This window comes from Rhopilema esculentum, chromosome 11 (genome assembly GCF_057945365.1).
Source record: "Rhopilema esculentum isolate cy_ngs chromosome 11, ASM5794536v1, whole genome shotgun sequence".
In the NCBI taxonomy this organism is placed as follows: Eukaryota; Metazoa; Cnidaria; class Scyphozoa; order Rhizostomeae; family Rhizostomatidae; genus Rhopilema; species Rhopilema esculentum.
Genome location: NC_142825.1, coordinates 4,263,036 through 4,283,623, shown reverse-complemented (window position 1 = coordinate 4,283,623; position 20,588 = coordinate 4,263,036). Strand labels below are relative to the sequence as shown.

At 37.1% G+C, this 20,588-nt stretch overlaps 1 protein-coding gene across 1 annotated transcript in view; it reads left to right on the top strand.

Moving 5' to 3' along the window:
* The first annotated feature begins 6,762 nt into the window (after positions 1–6,762).
* LOC135693732 (DNA repair protein RAD50.L) overlaps positions 6,763–20,588 on the top strand; it is a 37,260-nt gene continuing 23,434 nt past the window's right edge. Inside the window, exons 1-11 of the mRNA XM_065212290.2 lie at positions 6,763–6,900; positions 8,957–9,099; positions 9,869–9,952; positions 13,769–13,870; positions 15,941–16,000; positions 17,013–17,054; positions 17,225–17,298; positions 17,415–17,474; positions 18,764–18,809; positions 19,562–19,630; positions 20,418–20,507. Of these exons, the coding sequence (XP_065068362.2) occupies positions 8,977–9,099; positions 9,869–9,952; positions 13,769–13,870; positions 15,941–16,000; positions 17,013–17,054; positions 17,225–17,298; positions 17,415–17,474; positions 18,764–18,809; positions 19,562–19,630; positions 20,418–20,507 (750 nt within the window). The 5' untranslated portion in view covers positions 6,763–6,900; positions 8,957–8,976. The remainder of the gene's footprint in view (positions 6,901–8,956; positions 9,100–9,868; positions 9,953–13,768; positions 13,871–15,940; positions 16,001–17,012; positions 17,055–17,224; positions 17,299–17,414; positions 17,475–18,763; positions 18,810–19,561; positions 19,631–20,417; positions 20,508–20,588) is intronic.

Genomic DNA, 20,588 nt, shown 5'->3' with positions numbered 1-20,588 from the left:
TCTCGTGTAAACGCTCGAAAAGGTGGGATCTATCCCAAATTGGCACGGATAGGGAACGAGGCTAATAAATTATCCAATTGGAGGTGCTCTGAACATGGTGCTTCGAGCTTTTTTCTATCAGATTTTGCGCGCATTCACATTTCTCGCCCACCAGAAGAGAAAAACAAAACGATATGGAGGAATTTTTTTACAACTTTATTGACAAATTTAGCGAACAGGCTTCAACTTATGGGAATGATTTATTCTCGACATAGATTGAGGCAGCGTCGCCTGTTGGAAACGCTTCACCCTCTTCCTCCTCATTTGGGTAGGCCGCTATAATGTTTTTATAGATGTCCTCATACTTAAAACGAATAGGCTCCCAGTCCTGGCCATCGACTATCTTCGAAATTTTGGTACTCCAGTGTGATCTTCAGGAGTAGGACCATTTATTTTTCGTTCCAAATAAACATTTTGTTACCACTTTTCCAATTAAAAGCCATTTTGTTGTCAATATTCCTACAAACTTGGCGCTATCAATGCTATCTTCTTTGTGTTGCTAATGACATAAGCAATACGCATGTGCGTAAGGGCCGATCTGGGATCGATCCCGTGTAAAGACATAATGTTTTGGGATCGATCGATCCAGTTTTGGACGGGGTCTAAGAGCGATAGGGTTAAGGTTTGATATTATGTATGTTTAGGTTCTGGGTGATTAATTAGTGTGGCGAGATGCTTGTAAAAGATCTTGTCGACATGAAGTATGGATTTATAGAATACGTATTTGGATTTATGGAATCGCGCGTGACGATTTATTGATTGTGCATTATTATAGTATAGTTTGAATGGACAGTGCTTGTGAAAGACTGTACCTGTTATTAGGATAACGATCGACGTTACGGGACAACCGTAGAGAAACATTGTGAAGTTTATATACTTTCACGGAAAGATCGCATGATCGGAAGATGGACGTTTGAAACATTATTTATTTGTCTCGTTGACACAATTCTCATCGAAAGACTAGTTTATATCGACGGTAACGATAGGGTGGATTCGTTTGGCAAAAACCCCTATTACACTGTTATCAAATACCCCATAAAACAAGAACCTGTTTTGCGAAACTCTGAAAAAAGTATGCTCTTACACGTGGGTTTTTACTGTATTTGTTTGTTTCAAAACAAATGCAGAATGAAAACTTAATTTGATTACGAAAAGCAACCTGAGTCAGTATGAACACTACATAATGAAAAAGAGTAAAGTTGACAAAGATTACCCATCAAAGGAACCACCATCCATCAAAGCTTCAATCTGTTTTTCAGAGAATTTTTACAAGATTACAATGACGAACGAGCGTCTTTCAGCTCAAACACCAATATTCTGTCTGAGTAAGCAAAATTTACCCACCGGTTTGCCAGCACGCCCAGGTGAATTTGAGTATGGTGTGAAAATCAAGAAACACAAAGCAGGTGGAGAAAAATACGTACGATTTTCAGATGAATTAACACTAGAGGCGTTTTTTGACGCTGCTTATTTCCAAAATGAGATCACAACGAAAAGGGGTTCGTTGAATTTTTCGCTTGTTGAATGTGACGATCCTGGCATTGCGTTGCTGTTGCTTAAAAGTTGACGGCCAAAAGGTTTAGCCACATCCGATTTACTACAGTTTACACTCTTTTATAAGAGCTTCAAAATTGGTCCAAATTTAGGAAAAAATTAAGAACAAGTTGAGGCAGAGCTACTATAACTTGCAATTTTGAAGAACGTGTTGTCTCAATAACGAGAATATTTAGCCATGTTTAGGTGCTTTCTCGATGAATGTTCAAACTTGGCGTCAATTGAAGATTGTCTCACTCACTTTGTTGGCGAATGAGACCTGAACAAGTACCTTGAGCGATAAAGCTAGTAATCGCATTGATCACACCCTAATAATTTAAGAACAAATTAAGAACAATCCAGCCTCAGTTTTTCGAAAAAATTAAGACCAGTCAGCCTGAACTTAATTTTGCTGGTTCTTATAAAAAAAGAGTGTACCAAGCAGTGGCGGGGTGGCTATGTTTTCCCTGGGGTGGCCAAGTAAATTTTTGCGCCCTATCTATATATCGTGGTTATATAAAAGCATGTGTTTCTAGAAGTGAAATCGATTTTTGCAACTTGAATCCAAAATTTCATAAATAGGTTTTGACTAAGAATGCGAATATGAATGGAAAAGTTATGTAATCCTAACGTTTGACCTTCTCGATCGTGGTTCGGTAAAATATCAAGCTATTTTGAATTGGCTTATTTTCGAGGGTCTGCTTTTTCGAGAAAATACGGTAGGCAAAACATAAAATACTAATCAAGAGACATTCTATTCAATTCCACTGATGTTTTATACAGGCTGGCGGCCCCTTGAATTCGTTCATAATATCCAGAATACCAGCTTCAGAGAAAAATAACATAGAGCAAATTTTTGTTTCGGACTCCTTAGTTTATTAACTAAAGGTAAACTTGGTCCATTTCGCCACTGCTTATGGGCGATTTTACCAGCCTAGTGTCATCGTATTCATGATGTATAATATATAAACATGGAGTCAAGTTTTTTATTCTTTAGTAGTTATTAAATAGTAGTTCTTTCAAAAACCTTGGATCGCACTATTGAATCGGACAGAGGCGGCGGCACAAAATTGAATCTGGCGTTGGGCTAAGAATCAGGTTTAGTGACCAAGGAGGACCCACCATGGTTGGGTCCGACGCGCAAGAAAATTTTTGAAATCAAGCCTTCTAGAATGGCTATAAATGAATCTCCCAGACTAAAATTTAACAAATTACTACACCGCTCAGAATAGACAGTTCGGTGATGCTCAGAAAAACGTTGATTTTTGATTTTTAGAAAAAATTTGGGACGGGAGGATTCATGCGCTGGATAAAGAAAGAAAGGGTGATGGTCACATCGATGTTAATAACAAGAAGCTGCTATATTGATTGCCAGGGTGCATTTCATGTACTTGGGTCCGAAGATCTTTAGCGTACACTCAGGCTTTTTGGAGTTCCGAGTGCAAACTAATAGAAACATTTTTGGCATACGTAAAATCTTGAGAACACGAAAACATATGACACAATTTTTGATTGGGTCATGGCAGCGCAACGTGCTTCGATTGTAGAATCGCATGTTTTATAAAATTGTTCACAGCCAGTTACAACAAAGTGTTCTACCCGTGTACGATCAATTTTGATGTTCCTAGCGAAATGTTACAATCAAACAATTTTGGCGTCCCCTTATTTCCATTTGCGCCCCTATTCAGGGGGGCCATAGCCCCCCTGCCCCCCCTGCCACCACGCCACTGGAATACCAAGTATGGTTCCTCGGTCGTGCAAAGAATAAAAATTCTAACGATAGCACCACTATTCACATAAAACGAATAAGATAAGACATAACTACAGAACGTTTATGCTTGTAAACCAATGACTGCAGTTTTTTTCAGGTTGTGAATTATTGAATTTTCACTTTGTAATTTGCAGCGTTAGGAATGAATGTCTACTTTCTATGGATCCTGTATTGCTCTACTCTGCATTTAAATAACTGGAAAGAAGAATATATTGGCAAGTGATAGTCGTCGTTTGTTATGTTAAAGAAAGTCTAAAGGAAATATGATACCTGTCGTATTATACAAAATTAAATGGTGGAAGTTGACTCATATTATAAAGAATAAAATGGATGAAAAACACAACGCAGAAATTTAATTTATATCAAGGCAGTGGCTGCTGGAATTGACTAGTTCTTTTGCAAAAATGCATTCTTTGGACATAAAGTCAAAAAAGTAGAGTTTAAGAGTAAGAATATGATCGTCGGTATTCGAGGAGAAGCCGGAACTAGATTATCATTTGAAGACATTCTTGAATACATGTTCCAGCACACATACATAGCAAAGCCACTTGGCATCTTGTATTTCTGATTGAAAAGAGCACTGCTAGAATTTCAAAAAATATAACAAAAAATCAAAGTCGTATTTCTGGAAAGAGAATTAGAAAAAATCATTTGCCAAACCTTTCAACATGTCACAAGGCCACCGGAAGTGGGGGGCTGGGGGCTCCTCCAATAATTTTCAAACTATACTATATTTCCTTTATAACGGTGTACTGAATTGGAAGCAATACAATGGGCAGTTCCCTCCCAAATATGAATTTGTACCGACGACCCTGTTTCAGCATACGCATGTCTCACAAATACCTCTATTTTCATTCCATATACCTTTCAATAGTTTACTTCGCTCTTTATTTGGGTGGAAAATATGTTTTAATTCGAGGCTCAATGTTTTAATGCCAAATTACACTCTTTTTATAAGAACAATTTTATAAGAACACGAGCTTCAAAATTGGTCAAAAGTTAAGAACAAATTAAGAACAAGTTGAGGCTGAGCTTCTGCAAAATGAAATTTTGAACAACGTTTTATCTCAAAAACTAGATTTTGTTAGCAAACAAGGCTTGAACAACTCCCTATAGTAAAAAAGCTAGCTCTCGCACTGCTTACACCCTATGAACAATCCAGCCTCAGATTTTAGAAAAAATTAAGAGCAGTCAGCCTCAACCTAAATTTACAAGATTTCTCAAGATTTACAAGGTTCTTATAAAGAAGAGTGTTTATATATATTTATTGTGCTACAGCTACAATTAAACCTTTTTTAAACAAGCTGGGATATATTTAAGTTCTCACCGTGCTGTTCTTGCAGTTACCAGATCAAATCCACGAAGTTCTGCGTGCAAAGCCTGAATGTTCGTGCCTGTGAAAGAGCGTGATAATACGATGGATACGGCTGTTGCGAGCCACAGCACCATCCGTAATCAAGAGCACCTGTGAGGATAAATAATTCATGAATGGATTGCGTGCGCGCGCTGATTGATATTAAATCACCACACTCTTTCATTATTTCAAGCAACATTTTTCCTAGCCAACCATCTCCCACCTCACCGGGTAGCGAAACGTCCCAGTGTCATATGCATGGGCATGCGTTTCGGTGCACCCATATTGGTCGCGAGCCAGGTAAAATAGAGAAGAGCGTAAATATATAAAGTTATCTCGTCAGAGGTAAAATAAAGAAATCGTATTATCCGTTATTTGATCCTATTGTCAACACTCAATTACCGAATAATTAAGTTTTATGTTGACTAATAGTTGAAACATAAGCTCTCAGGATGAAATGGAGAAGCTGGTCCGAGGGGCAAATCACTCCAAGAAAATCTCGTACACCTTTAGTGAAAATCCTGTTGTTTTATCTGAAAATGCCCAGAAATCCTTTTGTTTTATGTAAAATCTCGTACGCTATTTGCTTGAGTGAATTGCCCCTCGAGCTGGTCGGCTCTCAAAGGTAAAATAGAGAAATGTAGTCCGGTGGATTCACTGGACAACTCTATTTTATCCGGCTCGCGACCAAGATCTCTCTGCGTTTCTGCATTGGGCTGAGACCGTGAGACGCATAGACTTTCACGAATGACAATGAAATGGTACGGCGGACAGGCAAGGTCTAACTGTGAGTCCGCCAATACATAAGCTTGACCTGAAGTGCATGTGCGATGTAAGCAACACAAAGGCCATTCGAAAGCCTGTATATTCTTCTCATGAATAAATTTCCATCAAATGACTTTTGAACAAGAAATATGCTGCTTCAAACTAACAATTTTTGCAAACGAATTATACGAAAAAGGAACATTTCGTGGCAATTCATAAAAACCAATATTCAGTATGATCCTCAAAATGTGTTCCACAAAAAATGCAAATTACACTGTTTGTTTAGGATTGTTTAGCGTGTAGCTTTTCATCGTACCGCTGAACAACGTTAAAAGGATTGAGAAATATTGTGTTAAGAGCGAGAAAAAAAAGCTTGACCAGAAATGCGAGAGCAATTTGACAATCAAAACAACTCCTCTTTCTTTGCTTCAGCTGCACACAGTTTGGTCTGTGACACATTAATTTTCTTTCTAAAAAAAACAGTTTCTTTAGACTTTTCTACCAGCAGGTGTTTGGATTACCCTGCCAGCTTTTTTGGTGCTTAAGTTTAAAGTTTATCCGGGCAGAGTTTATGAAGACGTGAACATGGTTCCACCATGCAACCAGGCTCAATCAATCAGATATGCGGGGGTCTTAAAAAAATAGGGGGGATAAAACCGTATAAAACGAGGCTTTCCTGGTTTTCATTTTCTGCAAAAAGCCCCTCCAGCCCCCCTGCTCCTCGTCTTGCTATTTATCCATGTTAATAAAAGTGCCGAATCATCTCAAAGAATTAGCTTACTTCTCTAAATTTTGGTCATTAGGGGTTGGTGCATATTGTGGTGAAAAGGTGTTATTCATTGCAAATTCGTTGGGTGACACTGTTATGCTAGCGTTCCAAATTTGGGAACAAAAAATTAGCTGTTTATTAGAAGGGGACGGAACGATTACATGCTAATTTTTGTTTCACACAAGAACACCACTGCCACCACTGCCAAATAGCCAAGACTCAACCACAGAATAGAGCATAGGATTCTGTCCTGTTCAGGGTCGTAGTTATCGATTGGGGTGTGTAAGGGGGTGTCACGCCCCCTCAAATACTTCGTGGATTGGTCGTTAAATTTTCAGTTGGTCCACACACAAGATCTTTAGTTTGTCGGTAAAATTATCTATCAGTTTAAGAAAAGGCACCTTGGTGTTTCTCAATTTGCTTTTTTGTAGGAAAAGTTTGTTGACCCAATATCCCCAAGTCCCCCGGGGGTCAAGCGACAGATTTGACCCAACTGCATCTCCATTTCAACGCCAAATTCAACTCAACATATTTCCCGCGTTTTTTATCCTCTTCGAATGCACATGCGCATGAAAATGGCGGCGATTCATGAAAACTTCAGAAAGCGTTCTTCATAATAGGGTTACTCTTTTTGCCTTCAAAGAAACCGATTTCACAATTCAATAAACTGTAAGTGTGATCAGAATATGGATCGATTCTACGAATTTTATCTACCCTACATTTTACTGAACAATATCAACTTACTTTCCTTAATCACTAGATTTTAGGCCCTCGTCAGTTTTCGCCCAGGTCCCGTCATTAGAATTTAGAAAAAGATGGGTGGCTCAGGGGGCGGAGAGGCCTTTGCCAAAATACAATTTTTCCTTTAGATAATCGCCTAGCTCCATATTGACGTCTCCTCTATAAGTTGTTTTCAAATTTTCTCTGGACCTAACAAAACTCTGAAAATGAAAATATAATGTCCATTGAAAAACTTCATGTTCTAAACATTTAATCATATAATCTGTTTAGCAAGTATACATTTATGCACAACCATCTGGTTTTTCGATGGAATATTTCCATTTAATTAACATTTCAAGTTTACTTCCTCAATTTTGTGATAAACACCTACCACCTAAGCATTGCATTAAATCTTTAATACTAAGTATCATTGAGCATTTATTAGAGGTAATAAAGTAAAAAGTCTGCTTCACGTCAGACCCGCTACATTAGAAAATGAGGATATATTGAGCTTTTATGGAAATTTGCCACTGATGCTGCTAATGCCGTCTGTTTTTGAATGCACCCAGAAAGGCTGATGTTTCTTATTAAGAGCTCTTTAAGTATAGTGACAAGGTAACATCATTCCGACCAGCTTTGTGCTTGAAGAGAAGAATAATTCCCATTGTACCCGGAATGTTCTTAATTTCCCCCAAGTGCACCCTAAAGCTCAATTCACACTAGACCCGTTTTTTTTGCTGCTGCCAAAATAATATTTTTTGATAAATTTTGTGGGCATCACATTTTTTGGGCAATGCGTCACAATGCACCAAAGTTGGATTTATCCAATCTGCAACATGGCTCATCAGAACAATAGAAGAGTTTTGTAAACAAGCTGTTCTTCTTTCTTTGTAAACAATAGCGGGACAAGAGGCATTGCCAGGCTATTAAAAACACTCAAATGGCATTCTAATAAATTGGTGCCTGAGCCAATATTGCTGAAGAAACACTATTTCGTACAAATATTCTTGAACTGCAGAGTGTGATCACACAGAATACTTCCCTCAAAGCCTTTGCAATGACTATTTGAAACAGATTTTGGCTGGCCCAATAAAGATAGAACATAGAACCAGCCAGGCAGTGTTAAATGAAATAAATGTATAGAGAGCTAATCCAAGTTTCTTCTTGCTGCTTTAGCTTGCATTTTCAAATTTGTGAGACCTAAGCTGAAATCAAGTCCAATATCACTGTCATTGTATTTTTAAAAGAAAACACAAAGTGACAAAGTAAATATGAATGCCTGAATTCCATTCTTGAAAAATGCTGTGTGACGCGCCGTGACACCCACTTCTAGTGTGAATTTAGCTTTAGAGGCTGACATTGGAATGCATATTACATTTTTTTACCGTGTACATGATACTATATTTAAGAAACTTGCACTTGATTTTGTGGAGAGACCCTGGTTCACCTAACAAGTGCAACTTTGAAAATGATGACTTTCTAGTCATGGTCCAGGCAAAATGTTAAATCTTTTTTATGAGTTGAAGTAAAATGTGTAAGGTTAACCTGTATGGCTGATTAAATAGTGCATCATTTCTTTATTTGAATTTTAAACTTATTTCATTTTCAAGTTACCTGGGACCAATTGCTCACAGATAGCTTAAATTTTGATGTCTTTTTTGAAAAAAGACAGCACTCCCTTCCCTTCAAAGTCCTAAGGCATTCTGGGAAGAGTTTTCTCTTCATTTTCATGAAATAATTTGCATTTTTCAACTTTGGAGTTTTCCATGTTCCAAAGAATAATTTTGTAAAGCTGGATGAGGATTTGGCTTGGAATCAAACCAAAAATTTTTGGAGACACTCACAATGAATGTTATAACAGGCTTGTAGAAACAAATCATGTAACATGATGTTAGGCTAAAATGGTGTGACACATCACTAAGCTTGTTTCTTATTTTCGATTGGATGGTTTCAATATGATGCAACAACTTCAATTGATGTAGTCATCACACATTCTATTTTCTAGTAAAAAAATATTGTTCAATCATGGCTGTTTTGGAAAAGATGGCAATCTGTGGGGTTCGCAGCTATAGCCCCAGTGAATTCAGCATAATTGAATTCCAAGCACCTTTAACCTTACTTGTTGGAGCCAATGGCAGTGGAAAAACGGTAAGCCAAACAGTTGAATTGATTTTCCCTTTGGCTTGTTTTTTGTTCTTTTTCTAATTTATATTGTATTTTATTCTTTGTTTTTGTCAATCTTTCTGTTTTTGATTCAACTTAAAATAATGTATTTTCTTTTATTCTGTACTCTCATGCATTAAGTTTTGTAATTTCCAAGAGCACTTTAGGGCGACTAGCTGCAAAGCTCATTTGAGCTATTTACCGTAAATCCTCGAATTGCCCCCCCCCCTTGAAAAAGCCCCCCATTCAAATAAGCCCCCACCCTAGAACTACAAATTGTCAATAAGCCCCCCCCCCCTTGAAAAAGCCCCCACTGCTACCATAAATTCTCAAATTGGACCCCTCAATTTGATGATTTTTGCCATTTGAGGTCGCCTATGGTGTTTTATTGAATTACCACAACAAATTCATACTTTTGGTAGTAATTAATTAAATGCTCATAGAGAAATTTCTACTAAAATAAACGAGGTCTTTTAATTATGTCTTCTTAATGTCTACAATAATTTTATAAGCCCCCTCTCGTATAAGCCCCCCTCTCGCATAAACCCCCATCCAAAAATATCAAGGATTTACGGTATATGTGTCCTTCAGTATTTCAAATTTCAACATATAAAATATTAAATAGTTTCATAACTTTTCACGTTATATTCTATATTCTTATAATGAAATCTTGATGTTTGACCTGAACTATTGATTAAGGAAACGTTAAGAGAAAATGATTTTGTCGTCAACATGATAATACCATCATTTTCAGACAGTTATAGAGTGCCTTAAATATGCAACCACTGGTGACATGCCACCTGGATGTAAGAATTCTGCTTTTATACATGACCCAAAGGTAATTTTTCTTTGTATCTGCAAATTCGAATCTTTTAACTCCCAAATAAAAGTTGTAAAGTCAACCTCTTTGTAATGCATGTTTGTTTTTATCTTGCCTCTTCTTTTTCTTCAAGTTTATACCATTTAGAATGATACTCAGCTATTTTTACCCGGTAATTTTTGAAATCATCAAAAAGAAGCACTGTGCAGTTGAATTTATTGCTAGATTTTTGTTGTATTCTTTCAGTTATTTAGCAATTTTGTATACATTCATATGTTCATGTGAAAAGTATTTGTACTGTCAGATAGAATTATGGGCCTAACTCTGTTACTTATGCCATTTAAGTGAAAAAGTATTTTTAATTTTTGGTGGGAAAATAGAGCAATAGTATCAAAAAAAAAGAAGCAAACAAATTTTGTTCTCAGTGAAGTTACTTGGAAAAATTATTTTCAAAAGTTGAAAAATTATTTTAATTGATTTGCCATTTTAAGGTTACGGTTGTACCCTTGCATTTGATGTAACAAAATCTGACTTATATCAGCGAAAAGTGCAGATCCTAAGCTACCAAAATGTGTCTCAGATTTTTCAAATTCCTCCTTCTCTTGAAACTATACCCTGTCAAAAATTGGTAAACAATTTTTCAACCCTCCCTCAGCTGTAGACGGACCAGAGCAAATGCAAAAAATGTGAGACAAACTTTACTTACCGAACATCTGTCTTGGCCGTGTGCAAATTTTTGAGCATTCGGTTTGTTCCTTGGGTACAAAATAGCTTTTTCATACCTGTTTGTAGACCAATGGTAAGTCCGGAGAAAACGGGATTTTACTGATGGCATTTGAACGGTACACTCGTAAACCACAGTGTCATCCAGGTCAAGTCATTTGAAGCTTAAAGACCAAACAGCCTGTTTAAATAAGCACAGGCACACACAGGTGTGCAAAGCGATTGTAACTGAGATAGCGACCATAACCGCAAAGCAACGGTAATCGCCTTAACAGGTGAAGAAATTTCCAGACCTCAGCTAAAAACTTTGATGAAGAAATCATTGAAACTTTCGCTTAGATGGGATTGTTTCCATTTTCAAAATTTCTGCTAGTTTAAAACGTGGTATCATTGTGTGCTTGAAAGTTCAGCTATAAGAATATGAAGAAATCGAGAAATGGATATTTTCATCCAGGAAACGTTTGCCGTAACCTTAATTCAGCAATGGTAAAAACACAAAATATGGAAGAAGCCGAGCTAAAGATCATAAAGTTTTATGCAAGGCAGGTCATTCAGATTGCAAAACAAGGGAGCTACACAAAGTCTACTGCAGGCTCGGCCATTTGAGGAGGACCATAGATCTTGCTCCCCTCCAGGCTCTCCTCAAATGCTGGAGGGGGGCTACAGATTGCTCTCCTAAATTGCTTTGAAAAGAACATTTCTCTCCTAGAAATCGATTTTCCTTTGCTTCTATTCTTATTAACCGTCAAATAATTCACCTGGAAATTGCTTGGAGAGCTGTTTACTGCTCCCTTGTTGAAAGTCTTATGGCCAGGCCTGCTACTGCCCATAGAATTTGCAAATTATATAAAAAACCGTTTACTGGAAGAACATGGAGAACAAGCAGGTGAAAGAATTTCCTAAGAGGGAAAAGATTGTAACAAGCTATCGAAGAAACTTTGTTTGTCAATTTTAAAGGAGTTAAAAAGCGAATAACAGGCACGAAGCCAAGGGTGGGCACGGGGAGGGGGGGGGCATTGCTTACCCAATTAGAATTTTTTTGCCCCTCTGTGCCCATCCAAAAACTTAGAAAACAGCGTCAGCCTACATCACTGTCGAAAAATGTCGGTCTCAACAAGTCGGGGCATTTGTGTATTCATGGTGAAAACCAATATCGACTGTGCACAAGTCCACACAGGTCCACGCAATGCTTATCGAGATGATCCAACTGCTGTTATGCTTCAGCCTGCGTCGAATGCTTGTTTCGGCACTGAGCAACGTAGATGCTCCCAACGAAGACGCAAAGTTGCAAAACGAGACTCGAACTTTCTCCATTTCGAACGAATGATGTTGCTGCAGTTTGATGATCTTTTAAATATGATTGGCTCTGTTGCACCTTTCTTTATGGCTTCCCGCTTTTACAGTAAATTTTTTGGATTTATTCTGTTGAATGCGAAGTAGAGAAGAGACTTATATTCAGATGTTTGTGTTTCTAATCGCCAGTGAAGGAAGACTTCAAAGACTCTACAAAAGATTCATTACAATGCAAAATTTCTTTATCCGGTGCAAGATGATAAATCAATATCAAACTCTTTATGAATTGCAAGATATTAAATTTTTGAAGGTTCTTCAATATCGTTACTTAAGTCTTTGCCTTCAAACAACAAGCAGCGAGCTCCTTCGCTTCGCTCAATTGACAAGCCGATCTGAGCTCGGCATTGCTCGCCAGGGGCGTCGCTAAAAGAGGGCGCTTTCCCCATACTTTTTTCATCGCCACATAATTTGTCCAGCTCAACTTTCAAAGTATGGCACTAATAATGCTTCAAATTGAAATTTTAGAACTAGAAACACATAAAATTGAAACAGAAACACATAAAAGCAGCATGTAAAACTATTATCTTATGATCACACCCAAAAAGAGTGAGGCACACCCTTTTTGTCGGCAAAAAGCAACACGGTACCCCTCCGACTTTTTGGCTTCGCCCCTGTTGCCCACCTACCTTTTCATTGCTAGATTCCTGCCTGGCGAGTAACTGTGAAATTTTGTGGCCAAAATTAGTTCAAAAATAAAGTTAGGTATACTCTATTAAGATGCGGAATTATAAACTTTATTCGATGAAGATAGCCTAATTTTTCAGCTAATAACTGCACTCACCGGCAAAACATAAAATGAGTGAAAGTCATAAAGGAACAACCTTTAACCGATCGAATGAGTGATTTGGTTTAAATTATGATTTTGGAGTCTTCTGAGTCTGGAAAACCACTGAAAAAATGATTAACAGTTCTCTCAACCAAATGTAAGAAAAGGGAGGCATTTCAGTTATAGCCTGGGGTTGCATACGGCCTAATGGCATCATTATCTTGCTCTTCAGCGTTGTTATGTAAATGCTGCACCATATTATGCTGCCATCCCCCAAGAAAACCACCCCAAAAGTGCCAGAAAAAATGATTGGTATATAAGTCAACCATTTACTTTTCAATGAGACGATTCTCCATGTCTTGCAAATAAGGATACAGGGGATTTTTCTGCTGTCAACAGAAATGTGTTTTTGTGTTTATGTGTTTTGGCTTCTTTAATTATACAGTGGAACCTCCATCAACGGACACCTCTATACAACGGACACCTCCAAACAATGGACAGATATTTGAGTCCCAAAACAAAAGTTATAAAAAGATGACACCTCCATAAAGCGGACACCTCTCTACAACGGACAATAACATTGGTCCCACTGGTGTCCGTTATATGGAGGTTCCATTGTATATGAAAGATTCAACAAATCTTGAATCTAGACCATTCTAGATCAAGTTTGCATATCATTAGTAATAGATGTGAGCATCCTCTTCACTATCAAAGTCTCCTTTTTTTAGGTTTGTCAAATATGTATTTTCAAGGAGTTTAAAAAATGCTCTTTTATTGCTGAAATCACCCCCTTTAAAGTCTTAATGTCAAGATTTTGCATTTTATATTTATGAAATCATAAATGGTTGATCTGACTGAACAGCTGCATTGTTTCAGCTCAACAGCTGCATCTTGGTGCCAATCCTTTTTGAATAATTTTTTCACTTCCACTATAGTTATTGCAAAGCTTCAGCATATCAACATTGGTGAAATTTTTGACTCAAATTTTTTAGATTGCCGGAGAAAAGGAAGTAAAAGGCCAGGTGAAGTTGAGATTCACTGATATAACAGGGACACGTTACACCATTGCTAGAAGTATGGTATCTAGTCAAAAGGTATGATTTTTAGTATAGGTTTAGATTTGATTAATCCATCAGCAACTTGAAACTTTTTCTATTAAACAATGTTGTCTTTAATAAGCTATTTTACAACAGTGGTTACCTCACTGAATCACTCACACATACATTTGCTTTCTCACTCACTCATTCACTCACTCACTCATTCAATCGCTCACTCACTCACTCACTCACGCACGCACTCACTCACTCACTCACTCACTCACTTACTCACTCACTAGCTCACTCAATCACTCACTCACTCACCCACTTACTCACTCACTCACTCACTCACTCACTCACTCACTCACTCACGCACTCACTCACTCACTTACTTACTCACTAGCTCACTCACTAGCTCACTCACTCAATCACTCATTCACTCACTCACTTACTCACTCACTCACTCATTCACTCACTCACTCACTTACTCACTCACTCACCCACTTACTCACTCACTCACTCACTCACTCACTTACTTACTCAATCACTCACTCACTCACTCATTCACTCACTCGTTAATTCCTTCTTTCACTCGTTCATTCACTCATTTCTGCATGCACATAGTCTTAAATAAAAGGTAGAAAGTGATCTGTTTGTTAAAAAAAAATACGACTTCTTAAGTTTTAGAAGAAAATCAATCACATGATTATGGGAATGTGTACTTAGTTTTTTTACGATTGCAATTGTGATCCTTGTATGAGCAATAAATTAGTAAATTCGCTCATATGAAAGCAAGTTATATCTGTTAGACAGCGAGTAGCAATCAAAGGCTTTAATTTTTACTTTTTCCCTCGAGAAAATCAAGATTTGTCTTTCCTAAGCACACAGCGATTGCCGGGATATCTTATAATGCAATTTCCAGACACCTTTGGAAGCCTTTCTCACTTAATAAATAATCCTGCTTTCACAAAAAACTGCGGATTTTTAAATGCAATTTCCAGCTGATCACAGGCTTCCACCAACAGTTCTTAAGTCTTCTCCCAGTTAAACAGTTTAAATATCAAGGAAACCGTTCAGTGATGTTGCCGAGAATGAAACCACATCTTTGAAGTTAACGTTCTTCAACATAACGATAACTTTTTTAATTTGTATTCCAAAAGATTATGTATAATTTCGTATGGATCAAAATTTCCTTCGATAATGGGAAGAATTTCCGTCTAGCAGGACTCAGGCCTTTTTGTAAAAAAAAACACACTGCGAGTGGCCGATCGCTCGCATGATTTCTTTTGCGCGAGCAATCGCTTTGATAGTGATAGCAATGATCTTGAAGGTACACTTTGGTTTGAAGTAACATCAAATGAAAGCAAACTGTTATGATGACCTTTGATGCACTCCAAGAAAGAATAAGTACCCAATATAAATGTGCTTCGTTTATAAACTTTATGTATATCATGAAGGTCGTATCGACGTTATTGCCGGATGATCGCAAAATGTTGCTAAGAATCTGCCGTAGATTCTGCGGACAGTATTTATTTATCTGGACATGTTCCCTGCGAATATTTCACCATTTAAACATGTAACTTCTGATAACAAGAAAAACAAAGAATTCAAGGTCTCTTCGAAATCTTTTGCTTCCGCGTACGATTTCACGGGAAACGTTCGCTATCCGCAAATTTCAAAATTATTGTTCTGGCGTTCCCCGCGCAGAAAAAATACTTTACAGTCTGGCTGCCCGGAAAATGTTTTAAGTGCTATTGTAGTTCAAATTCTAGTACCCAAAGTATTCCTAAACATTCGCTGTGGAATTGATTTTCAAATGCATTTTTCGTTGAGATGTAGTTTAGTCAGCTTACTTATATTTCCTGTGTTTTGATATACCGGCTTTGTATTGTCTATGTCACTTGCCTGGGTCACAAAAGATGACTAGAAATGTGTTAATTGATGAGACATTTATTCCTCACAATTTACCGTTTTGCGCGAGCAATTAAACGCTCGCGTGGTTGGGTTTGCGTGAGTGCTAACGCGATCGCGATTGATCGCTCGTGTCAAACGAAAAGCCCTGAGTGCTCGTTTGCTCCCTTTTTCCTTTTCATTCCTGGCTAGTATTCTATGTTTATCTGTTTACAGGTTAAGAAAGTTGAAACAAAGTCGTTAGAAAGCGTGATAACAAGAACACTTAATGGCGAGGTATTGTTTTTCATATTAACTGCTTTTTTTTCTTCGACATCCCTGTCTTTATAATGTAAGTCAATGTTCGAGGGCTCTTTCTCTTTTTCTGATTGGGTTCATTAGCAAAATATAAACTATATATAAACTTCAGATTTACTTTTTGAGAAGAAGATATTTCTGTTCTCAAAATATCTGTGGAATTTTTCTTTAAATGCTCTCCTTTTAACGAATTGGTAAAAAGTGATACTTAATATATTTATGTTTATTTATTTTGAGACATGGGGAGGAGAGAAGCTTGAAATTTGTCGTGTCTTTTTGTACTTTTGTACGGGGGGAGGGGGCTAAAGCTTACCCCAGAGAGCAATAGTAACCATAGATCAGAGAGACGTCCCTTTTTTGTCGGAACAAACCTGGGTTAGTTATATTGGGATTTACCTTGATTTCAACAAAGTTTTCTCCTCTGTTAGACTGGTACACTCTTTTTACGTGTATGGCGTACAAAATACAGACGCATTGAAGATTTATTGTCTAGGGTTTAAGGCTGAAACAGGAAAATTACAACTTTAACATTTACTACTGAATAGGTTATAACGTATTCAGATCTTTATTTAGCCTTGCTGGTAGATTAGGTAAGATATCATGGTTAGGATAAAGTAAACGCTGTAAAAATATTTAACTATGAGCTTGGTGTCTAGAAGGTTGACATAATAAAAATTAAAAATAAAGACCACAATAGCTAATTAGCTGTTAAATTCGCAAAAATGTTTGTGGCCAGTAAGAAAGGAATAAATTGACCGGATTCCAAACAAGAACGGAAGTGACTGTAGAAATTTGTTTGAACTCTGTGCTTATGTTTTACTGCCCCCTAGAGGGGGAGGGAGTTGTTCTATAAAATAAAAGGCAGAGTTTAGAGTCTTCAAAATCAGTTCAAGTTACAACATATAAATGCCATAGACAGGTCATGAATAAGCTGCCCGCTGTAATGTAGTGTGTTTCTATGTCTTAAGTGAAAGCGTTTCTCATTTCACAGAAGCAGAGTCTTACAAGTAGATGCGCTGATATGAATCGTGAGGTATGAGCCCACAATCTCTCTTGTACTGCATTTTATTTATGATCCTGTATCATGTTCATTACAAAAAATTTCGCACTTCTCTCAATTTGCTAAACTCTCTTCCGGCAAAATTTTTTTCCCTTAAAGTAGTTAGTTTGAAAGCATGAACATTGTTGAAACATTTCTTACAGATGGTTACACGACTGGGCGTTTCAAAGGCAGTGCTTGAGAATGTGATCTTCTGCCACCAAGAAGACGCCAATTGGTAAAAACCTTTCTTTAATCTTTGTATTTGTTATTCACAAGAGCTTTTATGTTATTTATACGAGCTTCTAACCTTTTCATTGTTTTTTCAAAATGAAACTATATTTTCTTTTTAAGGCCACTGAGTGAAGGGAAAATTCTGAAACAGAAATTCGACGATCTGTTTGCAGCTACGAGGTGATTTTTGTAGGAATTTTCTTGTTTGCTGACGAAACCTGCTTGGAAAACGGCAGCTGCTTATTAGCTGCTTTCTTTCACCACCACGAATGCTAAATGAACGTCGTGATGTGAACTCAAATAAAACACGTCAGCTCAAACAAAACTCGTGCAGTTTATTGCTTGGTTTTCTTCTTTGACGTCAATGACAATACATTTGATATTTAGAAATCTATACATTGATAGCTTCTTGTCGCTGTTAAGAATTGCATAGCCGTTTATTTTTAAATTAAGTTGGATTAAAAAATGTAGTACATGAATCACAATCATTGCCCAAAGTACGTGGAACACCCAGAAATTTGAGTTGTGTTTTTATAATTTTCAATTCTTTTCCCGGATACCCCTATTTCTGCACCCCTTCCCCCTTAAACAATGTTGATGATTTAGAAAAATATCCAAAAATCGCAGAAAAAAACATTCTTCCTAATCCCCTAGGTTGTTTTGCAGTAAACCAACATTGTTCAATAGGGGAAAGGGAATGGCTGAATTTGCCCTTGGACACTTACGTTAGTGTACCAAGACTTTTGGCAATGTATGCAGAACATAACTTTCTAAAATAGCGTATTAGAGTTCTTTCAACAAGAAATATTATGTCATTTGAATCGTTCGTCGGACCCAGGCTTATAACAATAAATTCAATGGAATAAAAACCCAGCTTTTGCTTTTTTTAAGGATGTATTGGTGTATTGTTTCTCGAAAGTAAGATCTTCTTCAGTGTTGATAGGATCTTAGTCGGGACGAAACCTGAAGCTTGTGTTTGGAAAAGTAGAATAAATTCAGAAAACGAGACTATAAAGGGAACGTCTTGCTTGCTTTTAAAGTTTTTGTTACGCAGTGTAAATCAAAGGCGTTCTGCAGTAGACTGCTCCTAACAATAGTGAAGAGTAAGCGTGACTTTTTTAAGCTTCGTCCTTCTGAGTTCCCACCGTCTATGTTTTGAAAGGTATGCCCTGTACATTTGTACATTGGACACCTTTCAATGATAGACAGAAACTCTGAATACCACAAAATTTTAATTATGTGGAAGTTCTTTTGTGTTCAGTCAACAGACTATATCTCCCATTATTTTCTTCTCTTGTCCTTTTATCAACTTTTAGCATTTTGCACTACGTTTAGTTGCCATTTAAGGAAATTCCTAGGCATCTACTAGCTAAAAAAGAGACCATTTTCATACACCCCTCGCAGACATACACCGACCTTGCAATTATTTTTTCTATGTGAGTTTTTTAAAAGATGACATTGTATTTTAGGTACATAAAAGCATTAGAAAATATTCGGGCATTGAGAAGAGATCAAGTAAGTGTGTTTATAGCGTCCGGGCTTGGATTTTACTTTGACTTCTATAGTACTTGTAAGGTCATAAAATAACTTAAAAGCTCAAAAGATACATTTTACTTTTCACCAATCTGAGTTTCATTCAAATGTCTTTTATCTTTCATTCAAATGTCTTTTATCTCATTTATCTTTCAAGCACTTTAAAGTAAAGATTTATCAAGAATCGTAATATTTGATTACGTCTAAAGCTCCGTTTTGACAGAACTTAATGGCATTTGAGTAGCGTTTGCGTCTAAAACTGAGATTTTGGATCTTGACGTCTGCATCTGCTCGTTTCAATCTGCGTAATGCTATTTATTCATTCGCTCGCTCTGGTATTCAGTATACTCGTTCTGGTGTTGATTCTGTTGAAAGCCTCCTGTTGCTGCCTGTTGAAAAATCCTTGAACTGCTCCATGCTGCTTGCAGAAACCAAATCCGTTAATGTTGTTACTTATTTTGTTCCGCTATAAATCAGTTTCCAATATCGCAACAAGCTTCCTGATACCAAGGCAATATTGGGCTATTCATGCTTAATATCAGGTGTATACTAACTGTTCTATGTGCAGAAATTTTGCTTTGTAATTGCACAATGTGCTTGCTGTTTTTCAACAGCCATAGACAGTTCTGAGATGCTGATATGGTAGCAAGGCGTTTTATGATGCATTTTTGATAACCAAAACACAGTATTATGTCATAACTCAACTTATAATAAACTATTTCTGTTTTATCCAGACTCATATTGTCAAAGAATGTCAGATAGAATTGAATTTCTTGAAAGAGAGGAAGGTTGAAGCTGAGCAGGTATTTCTTGACCCGTAGATTTTTCATCGAAACATGCTTTGCTTATGCACTCGCAGCCTTTATCTGAGGTTTAAATCCTGTCAAATTAAATATCATGTCTCAAAATTTATAAGGATCAGCTAAGTTCGAGATTAGCACGAAGTATGAATTGAATTTGAATCAAATCATACCCAAATGTAAAGCGCTATTTAAGCCTGTCGTTATTAGTAGCACCACGTGAACTAAGCGTGACTTTGTTTTAACCGTGACATTCTTCAAATCGTATTGATTTGTTTCCAGTCCGGCATTTACATTTTTTGGCACGTTTTGCTGCGGCCTATAATCAAGGGTGGCTTATAAACAAGGGAGGCTTATAAACAAGGGTGGCTTATAAACAAGGGTGGCTTATAAACAAGGGAGGCTTACATTGTCTTACCAGGTTCTGACAAGCTTCCCTGCTACCTTGAAGTTGAGGTTGATAATGTAGAAGACGAGGAAGAAATAATTCTGGGCGCTATTGATGGTGAAACTGCGCCGCAGAAGTGCGACGTTTATATCCAACCAGATTTCTATGGCATGCTTTTGTTGAGCTTTTTTCAATCTGAATCCTTTTTGATTTGTTGCAAAATAAGCACAAAGCATAAATTTGATAGAACTTTCAGAAAATTTTGAGGTAGTGAGCGCATCAAAATGGTGTTAGAAATCAGAAAGTAAGAAAGCCAATGTATATTTTGGAGAAGCACAATAGTCTTTTTATTAGTTTTACTGTTAAAGTAAATGATAACTGTTTGTAATTTGTATTTTCCAGCTACGAATCGATCTGATTGAAAAACAAACAAAAATGGAGGTTATTTATGATGAAATAAAAAAGAAGGAGAAGGAAATGGCACCCATGGAGGTATGAAGTTACATTTTAAAGGAAATCAACAGATACTAAAAGGGCTTAAGCCATCTTTCAATTTAAAATTGACCAATCAGT